The following is a 12056-nucleotide window of genomic DNA, read 5'->3' on the forward strand; positions in this document are numbered from 1 at the left end:
AAAAAATAAAAGAAAATAAGTTTCCCATGTGATATGTGGTCTACTTGTTGGGAAAATTTACAAATATGAATTTCGACTTTATTTGCAAAATCTCTCTGGAATTTGTAAAATGGGCATAACTTTTGCATACGAACTCGGATTAAAAAGTTTTTTATATGAAAAATCATCTACTCGAAAAGTTACATCCGAATTTAACTGGGGAAACCCCGTTAAACATTTTCAAAATCCTCAAAAACCTAACAGAAAAAAAGTTACGGGGCTTTTAAGATCTAGAGGGGAAAAAATGGAAAAAAATTCAAACTTACTAGTGGCGCACCATTTGCTAGGTGCGCCACTAGTAACAGAAAAAAAAATTGGTTTTGAACTTTTTTTTGATTTTTTTAAAAAAAAATGATACGTAATATGACCGGGAAGTTTGAAATATTTTTCAAAATTTCATCATACTCATGAACATGAACAAAGGCCTAGACATCAACAAGGTTTAATAGGATTGATATGATAGATATATCAACAAGTGCCTGTTAAGTGAGGTGGTGCTGGGGTTGGATAGAACTGCGAAGTTAAGCGTGTTCGGGCTGGAGTAGTGTGAGGATGGGTGACCTTTCGGGAAGCTTGACCACTTAGTGCGATTTGACTTGAGATTAAGCATATTGACCCGAGATTAAGCCATAGTGACTCGAGATTAAGAAAAAAATGAAAAAAAAATTGTGAAATTTTTTTTAAAAAATATTAATAATGGCGCACGTGTGATACTAATGGCGCACTAATTGATAGTGCGCCAGTGCGCCATTAGTATTAAATTCTAGTGGCGCACCTGTAGTGCGCCATTAGTAGCCAAAACAGATGCGCCACTAGCAGGCCTTTTCCTAGTAGTGTTCATCAGATTATAACTTGAGATTAGGAGGCATTGGGAACAGAACACTTAGTGCGAAATGGCATTCTGGCATTTCATAGTGTGAAGGCCTGAGAAGATACCATGTTGCCACCATCGATCCTTCCTATTGCCGGCTTCTTTTACAGGATCGGTGAGGAAAAGAACTGCACAGACTCTCCATCACTTTTCGCACATCAATGTCGGCTCTTATATGACATTTGAGCATTGAGCGCAATATCGATATTTGACCCGTGTGTTAGAAGTAGCCAATCAATCAGTTAGATCAGTTCATTAGATTAGATTAGATACAGTTTTTGCAAATTTGAAATTCTATTAGATTGATTTCTTCTTTTAGCCACAATTATCTGACAATCTGATCCTCAGATCAAATTCCGATGAATATCAATGTAAGATCCGTGTATGGTGGTGATGGCGCTATGACAAGCTCAACCACGCAGTTGCTTCGAGTTGTGGAGGCAGCGCAGATCATGCACAAGCGGACCTGACGACACCACGGGCAGCTCTCTAGGATCCGCTCTACACCGACAGCAAGCACGGGGCTGCACATCAGGTTTAGGGCCGGGTCCAACCCGACCTTTGTCCGTCGAATATTGTGAGACGTATTAGGGTTTGGAACAATGCTCGATACCTTTGGTAGGTACGGCTGTCATATATTTATAAGAGGGAACCGTACAAATACAAGTTGTGTTACAACACGTATATCTAATATATACTTAGTCTAACACCCTCCCTCAATCTTAACTATGTCCTGAAACACTCAGAAGGTTAAGATTGCGACGACATCCTTCAAAAGAAGGCAAGGGCAAGGGTTTAGTGAAAATATCAGCAAGCTGATCCTTCGAAGAAATAAACTTAATCTGAAGGAGCTTCTGAGCAACACGTTCCCTCACAAAATGATAGTCAATTTCGATGTGCTTCGTTCGGGCATGAAATACTGGATTGGACGAAAGGTATGTTGCACCGATGTTATCACATCAAAGAACAGGCGGCTGAGTTGGGGAGACCTTCAACTCTCGAAGCAATGACTGCACCCACATGATCTCAGCTGTGGCATTAGCAACAGCTTTGTACTCAGCTTCGGTAATACTCCGGGACACCGTAGCTTGCTTGCGAGCTTGCCAGGCGATCAAGTTAGGCCCAAAGAACACAGCATGTCCCCCCGTGAATCGCCGATCATCAGGACAACCAGCCCAGTCGGCATCAGAGAATGCTGAGATCAGTCCAGAACGCGCATGCTGAAGATGGAGACCATATGACCCAGTGTGACGAACATAGCGCAAGATGCGCTTAACAGCTGACCAGTGAGAATCACGTGGTGCATGAAGATACTGGCACACACGGTTAACTGCAAATGATATGTCTGGTCGAGTAATGAGCAAGTACTGCAGTCCACCCACAATGCTGCGGTACTCTGTGGCATCCTCAGGAGCAAGCAAGTCACCAGCAAGAGCTGTCAGTTTGTCTGTAGCAGACATGGGAGTCGTAGCAGACTTGCACTGCAACATACCGGCACGACGCAGGAGATCCTGAGAGTACTTCTTCTGAGTAAGAGTCAAGCCACCATCAGAATGAAGAACCTCTAGGCCCAGAAAATAATGTAGTCTCCCAAGATCCTTAACAGCAAACTCAGCACCAAGAGATGACACAAGCCGGTCTGTAGCAGAAGCAGACGAACTGACAAGAATGATGTCATCAACATATACCAGAATGTACATAGTCACCTCAGGTCGCTGTAGAATAAACAGAGACGTGTCTGCTGTAGAAGGAACAAACCCATGCGCACGAAGAGCAGCGCCAAGACGGGCATGCCATGCACGCGGGGCCTGCTTCAAACCGTAGAGAGCTTTGACAAGACGACATAAATGATGTGGCTGAGCAGGGTCAACAAAACCTGGCGGCTGACGCATATAAACCTCTTCTTCCAGAACTCCATGGAGAAAGGCATTCTGAACATCAAGCTGTCGAAGCGACCATCCGTGAGTAACAGCCAAAGAAAGAAGAACACGAATAGTAGTTGGTTTAATAACAGGACTGAATGTGTCTTCATAATCAATGCCATACCGTTGTTTGAACCCATTGGCAACCAGGCGTGCCTTGTACCTCTCAATGGAGCCATCAGCATATTTCTTCACCTTGAATACCCATTTAGAGTCAATGATATTAACACCAGATGGAGGTGGAACAAGACGCCAAGTGTTGTTTCTTTGAAGGGCATGAATCTCCTGCTCCATCGCAGCACGCCAATGCGGGATGCCAAGCGCCGCTCGAAAATGTCGTGGTTCAGTCGTAGGGTCAGCCTCAGCATGTGCCACACAGGCCGCAAGCCACGCGACAGTGCCATCAGTGCGCTTCTTCGGTTGGAAGATGCCACTTTTGCTGCGAGTATGGGGACGCAGGACGACAGGCGGAGGTGGCGCTGGAGCTGCCATACCAGAGGAGCCACTATCCATCAGCGGCGAGGAGGACGCACCGGCGGGCGAGTCAACAGGCGCATCCGGTGGCATGGTCAGGGTCGGCGAAGACAGACCGGGCGTGATCGGCGTCGACGGACCAGGCGACGAAGACTCGGTGACCTGCGAGGCCTCCGGCTCAGGGGAGAGCGCCGCGGGTCCAGCCGGCCCGGCCGACAGCTCCGTAGGTTCGGCCGGCCCAGGCGACAGTGAGGCCGCTGGCCCCGGCGACTTGGTCACCCCGTCGGATCCTCGTGCATGGGGCATGCACGCGTGATTGACGTCGGGGTCAAGCGGGGTAGTGGCGGGGGCAGCCTCGTCGAGCGCCTCATCTGGTGTGGCAGCAACTGGCGCAGTTGTGGCCATATCATCATCCAGAAGCTCAAGTCGAGCGCCTCGTCCAGTCCCTGCACCATGGTTAGGCAACACCAGAGGAGAATATGCAGCATCCACAAATTGATCAGGCAAAACTGGAAAAAAGTGCAACTCAGTGACGGGAGTATTGGTGGGTGATGTGAGTGTGGAAAACGGGAAGACAGTCTCATCGAACACAACATCACGAGAAATGTAAACACGATTTGACGGGATGTGAAGACACTTGTAACCTTTGTGGAGAGGACTGTACCCAAGAAACACACATTGTTTAGATCGATACTCAAGTTTATGCTTATTGTACGGACGAAGATGCGGCCAACACGCACAGCCGAACACTTTGAGGAGGGAGTAATATGGAGTTTCATTAAGCAACACTTCGAGTGGAGACTTCATGTGAAGGCGTCGTGTGGGAATCCTGTTTATCAAAAAACAGGCAGTAACAAAAGCATCGCTCCAGAACCGAAACGGGACAGAGGCATGTGCAAGAAGTGTCAGGCCAGTTTCAACTATGTGACGGTGTTTGCGCTCAGCTGCACCGTTCTGCTGATGTGTATGAGGACAAGACACATGGTGTGAGATGCCAAGCTTCTGAAAGAAGGTGTTAAGGTTACGATACTCACCCCCCCCAGTCTGACTGGACATGGATAATTTTGTGCTTAAGCAATCGTTCAACATGTGCTTGAAATTGCATAAAGACATGAAACACATCAGATTTGCGCTTAATAAGATAAATCCAAGTAAAGCGACTGAAAGCATCGATGAAACTGACATAATAGTTGTGACCACTAACAGAAGTTTGGGCATAGCCCCACACGTCTGAAAACACAAGCTCAAGAGGAGCCGTGACAACACGACTTGATACAGAAAAAGGCAACTGATGACTCTTGCCTTGTTGACAAGCATCACACACTAGAAACTCCTTATTACTCGACTCAACAGGAAGATGATGGCGATGAAGCACATGGCGCACAATGGGAGTAGCGGGGTGGCCAAGGCGAGAGTGCCACTGCGACGACGACACCCGAACACCACTGAAAACTTGAGAGACTCGTGGCACATCAAGTATGTATAAGCCGTCGCGAGCTCGACCACTAAGAAGAACGTCCCTTGTGTCCCGGTCCTTAACAAAAAAATGGAAAGGGTGAAACTCAACAAACACATTGTTGTCACGAGTTAATTTAGGAACCGAGAGTAAACTACGTGTGACTGAGGGAACACGAAGGACATCAAGCAGATGCAAGGTTTTAGTGGTACGTGAAAGAAGAGATGCCTGACCAACATGTGAGATGGGCATACCTGATCCATTGGCCGTGCGGACCTGATCGTGACCGGTGTAGGGCTGGCGAGTGGCCAGCTTGTCAAGCTGACTCGTCAAATGGTCCGTAGCGCCCGTATCCATGTACCAGGCAGGATCCACCGAGTATGAAGGAGTGAACCCGGGATCCGGTGTAGCGAGAGCAGCTTGCTTCTCATTGCCCTTCCCATTGTTCCCAATGCCAAGAAAATCTCGTTTAAAGCGACGATGGCAGCGAGACGCCAAGTGCCCCTCGATGCCGCAGAGTTGACACTCAACCCCACCACCACATGCCTCGCAGTGGAGCCGCTTGCGACCAGCCGTCGGAGGTGGAGCGGGCGGATGGGGCTGTTTGCCTGAGGTCGGCGGTGCCTTCTGCTTGGCACCGCGGGCGCCCCCGCGGAGAGCAGCGTTCACAGAAGAGCCCTCCGTGTAGACGCCAACGGAGCGGCGAGCAGCGAGCCTCTGTTCGGTGTTGAGAAGGCGTGCATAGAGATCGCGAGGCGGCATCGGTGTGTCACGTCCATTAATGTTTTCAACGAGAGAATCATAGTCCTCATCAAGCCCATTGAGAATGAACGAAGTAAACTCCTCATCACGAAGAGGCTTCCCAATAGACGACAGTGTATCAGCCAAACTTTTGACCTTGTTGAAGAAGGCCGTGACGGAGAGGTCATTTTTCTTGACCTCACCCAGCTGGTTAAGAATGGCAGAGGAACGGGCCAGCGATTGCGAGGAAAAGCTGGAGTCGAGCGTGGCCCATGCATCCCTCGACGTCGCGGCAAAGACGACCATGCCAGCCACGGATGGAGTGAGCGACGACTGAACAGCACCCAGGATGGCTTGATCTTGAGCAGTCCACCGACGATGAGCAGGGTTGGGGACCATGACAGAGCCACCATGGGACGAGGGTACCGAAACCATAGCCGGAGGGCACGGCAGGGAGCCATCAACATATCCTTCAAGGTAGTGGCTACGCATCAGCGGCAACACTTGAGCGCGCCACAGGAGATAGTTATCAGCAGAAAGCTTCACCGTCACTAGATGGGCGAAGTGAAAAGGCCCTGGTTCGGCCATCGGCGCGGAGAGCGGCAGATCAGGCAGCGGACCAGGCGGCAGGACAGCACTATATGGGATTAGTGCATCGGCCGATGGTTGTTGATGATGGCCATAAGCCGCCGGGGAGTGCGCACCATACGGGAGCGCAGGAGGAGCGGCGTACATCTGGGCAGCGGCGTAGGACGTCGGGGCGGGAGCAGCATACGGCGCATACGACGCAGCCGACGGCGCGAGGTAGGGCGCCGGGTACGGGCCGCCATACGGCGCCTGGATGGGAGCGCCATAGGGCCCCGAGGCCAGCGGCGCATCGTGGTACGGGGCTGGGGCTGGAGGACCACCGTAGGCCGGCTGCCCATTGGCGCCGTAGGAGGCCGGTGGTGGAGGCGCGCCCCGCGACTGGATCGGGGTGGCCGCGATCGGAAGCGCAGCAGGCGACCGAGGCGGCGGCAGCATGGCGGGCGATCGCTGTGGCGCAGGAGGTTGTGATCCCGTCGCAGTAGATCGGGCCCAGGCAAGTGGAGGCGACGCTAGGAACGGCGACTCCATCGCCAGAGTGGAGAGAGGCGGCGCGGCGGCGGAGGCCGGCGCGACGGCAGCAGAGGCGGCGGAAGCGTGACGCGGATCGAACGCGTCGCCTGATACCATGTTAGACGTATTAGGGTTTGGAACAATGCTCGATACCCTTGGTGGGTACGGCTGTCATATATTTATAAGAGGGAACCGTACAAATACAAGTTGTGTTACAACACGTATATCTAATATATACTTAGTCTAACAAATATGCATCGAACCAACCCATGTAAATATGATATTTTGCATAAACTTTTAAGGAAAACCCATGTAAATCATAAATTTTAACTATTTTGTTATATCTTTTGTTTGAGCAAAAATAATTTGTTATCTGGTAGACACTTTTAACTAATTAATCTTGCAAATAACACATGAATTATTTTCACGCAGTGCTTTCACATAACGATATTTTGCTTCTAACAATTCTAGAATTTGCTTCTGGCAAGTTGGTTTCGAACAAATATATTTCATGACAAAATGATTTTTTAGAAAAAATAGGACAATTTGCTTCCACTTATCTATGATAAAAACGGCTCTAGGGTTAGGATTGCCAATGTAGAATTGTATGCGCCGGTCGGTTTACTCGAAATCTCAAACTGATGGAGAAAGGTGGACTGAAACCCATGTAAATCATAAATCTCACGTGTGGCTCTCTCAAACATAATTCAGGACTAGAAGTGGGCTGCATTTAAATAAAAATAAGTTGCTTCCAACAAATTTTGAATTCAAGAACTCTTTCCTTTGATACATGTGCAGGCTTTTAAATAGATTAATTTTTCCCTTTTGTGTCAGCTCTCATAGATCGGGAGTTTCATAGCTTGTGTTTGTATGACGGTGACATGTGAGGACGAACTGTCACGGGTTCACAGGGTAAAGGCACTCAAGTCTAGAGTGGTTGTGTGTGTGTGAATGAGTGCGGCATTGATAGAAGATAAATGGTTTCAGCAACTGCACCTTTTACAACTAACCATTCATATATCACTAGTCATTTCAGCAACTGCATCCACTACATGCATCAGGAGTCATTTCAGCATCTTTTCTATTACACCAACCATCAGGAAAAAAAATGTAAGGAAAATACGATTCATATACGACCACCGATCAAGTGTGTTGCCTTCATTCTTCATTGTCATTGCGATTCAACACCTTCATCAACAATTATTAGTTTGAGAGTAGGAGACATTGGGAAAGGAACACTCAGCGAGGATAGAGAAGCTAGTATACTTCATAATGCGAAGGTCTGAGAAGATACCTTGCTGCCTAAGACCTCCATACGTGCCCGACAATGTTCTTCCAGATCTATTGTTGTAATAACAAAGAGACGTTTAAAATTGTGTTGTAAGAGTACCGATTATTCTAGTGTTAGGCTGTGACACAAGTTGCCTCAGTGCACTATAGCAGAGCAAGCACACACAACCGAGCACGGTTAAGATAATCATCACAGGTGATGCCCCTAAACACCATAGTCTGGTTATCACTTGCATTCTTTATCTAAAGCACATCATGTGAAAATCTTGTTCTTACGCGGCATTCGCGCGCCTTCCATACTTTACTCAAACTGAATCTGATATAATTGTAAGAATCATTGTAGTACAAAAAGGAAAGTTTAACAAATTTTGGTACGACATAATTCAACCTCAAAATTCATATGTAGTATGCCAACTGAAGCATCCGCCCATAAAGTTTAACGCTAGAGTTCACCCTGCATATTTTGTTTGCGTATCGCCAATGAAGAAACTGACTACTGTCGTGATAGCAATCACTAGGACACAGGCCTCCTCAATTGTAATCCAGTATGAATTTGTGTCAACAAACTCTCACTATATACATTCTGTCATTTGAAAAATGATTTTTTCCAACGGAATTACACGCCAATCATTTGAAAAAATTGTTAGCGGGGATACAATAGCAAACATAGTGCTGAAAATTGACACAGCCAAGACATAATCGTAGTTCTTGATTACCAAAGTCATGACCGCGAAAGAAGAGACAGCGATCCATTCCATTTCCTTTCCACGTGTGCCTGAATTAAGTGAGCAGGGGCATACTGAACGTTGTGATACATACAGCAACCTGAAATGGTTTGGAGCAACATCACTAAGAAGGCGCCGTCTTAAGTCAAGGTCTCGAGTAGCCCGAGACAGAAGCTTCACGATTATACAACACGCGAGCAGGGAACGAATTGAACTGAACTGAAGCATGTATGAACGCCATTCATGTTCATTAGATTCACTGCCACCATGTGCAGCAATTCTGAAAATTGACACGGCCAAGACATTCACTGAAGCTGAAACCCAGGCAATTCAGAAATGTTTCCAGCGAGAAATCTATCCAGTGGGATAAACCACTGGATCTGATGCAACATACTGTCATTTATCGAGCAATTGTTCAGATGTATCTAAAAAACAATAAAATGTAGGACTTTCTTCAGCTTGGCTTGAGGATGATATTCAGAGACTAGCTTAGCAATTGATGAAACATGTAATTACAGTACAGTTCATAGTCAGGAAAAATATGCCATTACCCTACTTTTACTTGTTTAGGAGAGGAAAGTGAGGTCCTCCGAAGATTGGATGACATAACTACAAAAGCATATAAATTAGCAGAGACCTTGCTTGCCAAGTTGCCAGGCAGCGAGGAATAGCAGTGGACGGAGAGAGCTGGAATCAATTGCGGCATCGACTTCATTGCAGGTTCCACTGATAAGGGTGGGCCACGACGTGCTACCTAATGTTTGTCAGACTAGCACCGAAATTTTGGATCATTCGGTCTATTCCTAGTTTGATACTAGTCTGATGCTAGTGCTTTCCTAATTAAATGTTACTCTACTCCCTTTTACGTGTTTGGATCGTCGTTGGGTCTCAGACCGTCTACTATTATAGCATGAGGTCGCTTGCCGGGTGGTTATGCATTTTGTGACTTTATGAGTTGAAGGATTAGGCTAACACTAAAAAAATCTGCAAAAGAAAATATTTTTGTCTATTACAGCGCTTTGGAGAAATAAAATGTTTCACTGTTAAAATATAATATAAAAATCAAAACATAGCGTGGTGTGGACTTGTGGTTTCCCAACTTATTATGTTAAGAGTTTGATCGCTTATGTCATGACTGTAAAATTTTCATCGAGTAACTCTCCAGTCTCAGGGGAAATTTTTTTGATTTTTCCTATTTTCCTGTTTTTTAGTGGAAAATATACCTTCGTCTTTATCCACCACCCATCGTGGGCTTCCCTGTCAGTTTTGGGTTCATAAAAAACATATACTCGGCGAGATCAGTGAGTAGGGCGAGATGACGACCGCCAGCCCCCGCCGCCGCCACCTCCGCCCCCGCTCGTCGGCGGCCGGGCCGCTGGATGACGACGACCTCCTCTGTGAGATCCTCCTACGCCTCCCCCCGCAGCCGTGCTCCCTCCCCCGCGCCTCCCTCGTCTGCAAGCGCTGGCGCAACCTCGCCTCCGACCCAGGCTTCTCCCGTCGCTTCCGCATCCACCACCGCCGCAGCCCTCCCCTCCTCGGTTTCTTTGACAATGATCTCGGCTGCTCCTTCCTACCTACTCTGGAGGCGCCCAATCGTGTCTCGCCCGGACGCTTCTCCTTGCAGTCCGGCGACCGATTCCCCTTCCGGTGCCTTGGATGCCGCCATGGCCTCGTACTCGTCTTCGACCGGACGGACCTCAGTTTCCTCGTGTGGGAACCGTTGACCGGCGAACAGCACCGGCTAGCCTGCCGCCCGGGGTTTGATCTGGCGGAGTTCGATCCGGAGAGGGGCCGGATCAACGGGGCGGTGCGTCGTGCTGGCCGAGGCGTCCAACACTTCCAGGTGGTCTTGGTAGTGGCAGGCGACGACGACACAAAGCAAAGGCGAGCGTTTGCTTGCGTTTACTCGTCGGAGACCGGCGCATGGGGTAATGTCATGTCAACATTGATTAAGTTCAAGTTTATGGTCGTTTTTCCCAGCAGATTTCATACAGTGCCTGCTGTGCTGGCTGGGGATTCCCTTTACTGGATACTTGCTGGGATTTCATCAAGCAGCGTTGGTTTTGATTTTCATGCGGAGTGGCAAATCCTTGAGTTTGATTTGGAGCGGCAGAAGCTAGCTGTGATACAGACGCCAGCGATGGCGAAAGTTCCTCGCAAAGACCGCTTCACAGTCGTGCGGGGAGATGGTGGTGGGCTGGGTTTGCTCATCTTGAAAGACTTCACTGCCCAATTATGGAAGAGGAAGATGGATTCTGATGGTGTTGCTTCATGGGAATTGGAAAAAACTATTGATCTGAATAAGCTTCTTTCCCTGAATTTAGACAAGATGAGCTGCGTAAGGATGCTACGATTTGCCGAGGACAATAATTTGCTGGTCCTGCACACCTATTTCGGTCTCTTCACGGTCCAGCTTCAGTCATTGCAGTTCAAGAAACTTTCCGGAAAGAAGAAGCTTTCTCAATGTCATCCATTCGAAAGTGTCTACACTGTAGGTAATAGCATCACTAGCATGCCTCTACAATTCCGTATTAACAATACCAAGTTGATTTTAGATAATTGGTTGATAAGATCTTGTTCAGATCCTTTCATGTATTACTTATTTCTCTTGCTTCTTGATGACCTCTTCGACATGTAGCGATTTTGTATCTGCAGTGTTTCTGTTCTGATTGAGTAAATTGCATAAAACCACCACTTTGAGGGCTAGGTTTGCGAAAAACACTAGGATACATTTTCGCTGCAGAAAACACCACATCTCGGGTAATGGTCTTGCAAAAACCACTGATCGGCGGATCTGGCTCTGCTAAGTGAGATTATGACAGATGGGTCCCTTTTTTGCCTACGTGGCGTAACATTTCGTGCTAGATCAATTTTAGTCTAAATTTACAAACTAGTCCATATATTTTGCACAGACACCCCTAAATCAAATAGAAAAAAAGCAATCAGCTCCCTCCCCTTCTTCCCGTCTCCTTCCTCCCTCCGCTCTCTTTCCCCCGCCGGCGAGGGCCTGCAGCCGCCCACCTAGCCCTTCAACCTCCCTGCCGAACAGCCTGTGCCGCACAGGTGCACATGCGCGAGCAGCGGCGGCGGCGGCCGAACACAGGCGCGAGCAGGGAGGTACACGCGCACGCACGTGAGCAACAGAAGGTGCACGGGAGCGAGCGCAGCGGCCGCCGCGCACGGGCGCGAGTAGGGAGGAAGCCGGGGCAAGCACTGGAGCAAGCAGCAGCGGCGGAGTTCCAACACCCCCCTCGTATTCCCGCCACGGCCGCCGTCCTCCCGAGCTCGAGATCGATCTAGGGAGATGGGGGAAGCAGTGCGGGATGTCATGGGTGGAGCAGTGCGGCGGTGGCGCGGCTTGTAGAGCGGCAGGTGCGGGCGGAGCAGTGCGGCGGTGGCGCGGCTAGCATGGCAGCGGGCGCGGGCTAGCAGAGGCG

The 12056-nt window shown here is 48.6% G+C and overlaps 1 protein-coding gene across 1 annotated transcript in view; it reads left to right on the forward strand.

Annotated features, from left to right (window-relative positions):
• Positions 1-9885: 9885 nt before the first annotated feature.
• The window catches only part of LOC123172994 (uncharacterized), a 6273-nt gene continuing 4102 nt past the window's right edge, over positions 9886-12056 (forward strand). Inside the window, exon 1 of the mRNA XM_044589868.1 lies at positions 9886-11114. Coding sequence (XP_044445803.1) covers positions 9932-11114 — 1183 coding nt within the window. The 5' untranslated portion in view covers positions 9886-9931. The remainder of the gene's footprint in view (positions 11115-12056) is intronic.

Source organism: Triticum aestivum, unplaced genomic scaffold, assembly GCF_018294505.1.
Source record: "Triticum aestivum cultivar Chinese Spring unplaced genomic scaffold, IWGSC CS RefSeq v2.1 scaffold19435-4, whole genome shotgun sequence".
NCBI classification, from domain to species: Eukaryota; Viridiplantae; Streptophyta; class Magnoliopsida; order Poales; family Poaceae; genus Triticum; species Triticum aestivum.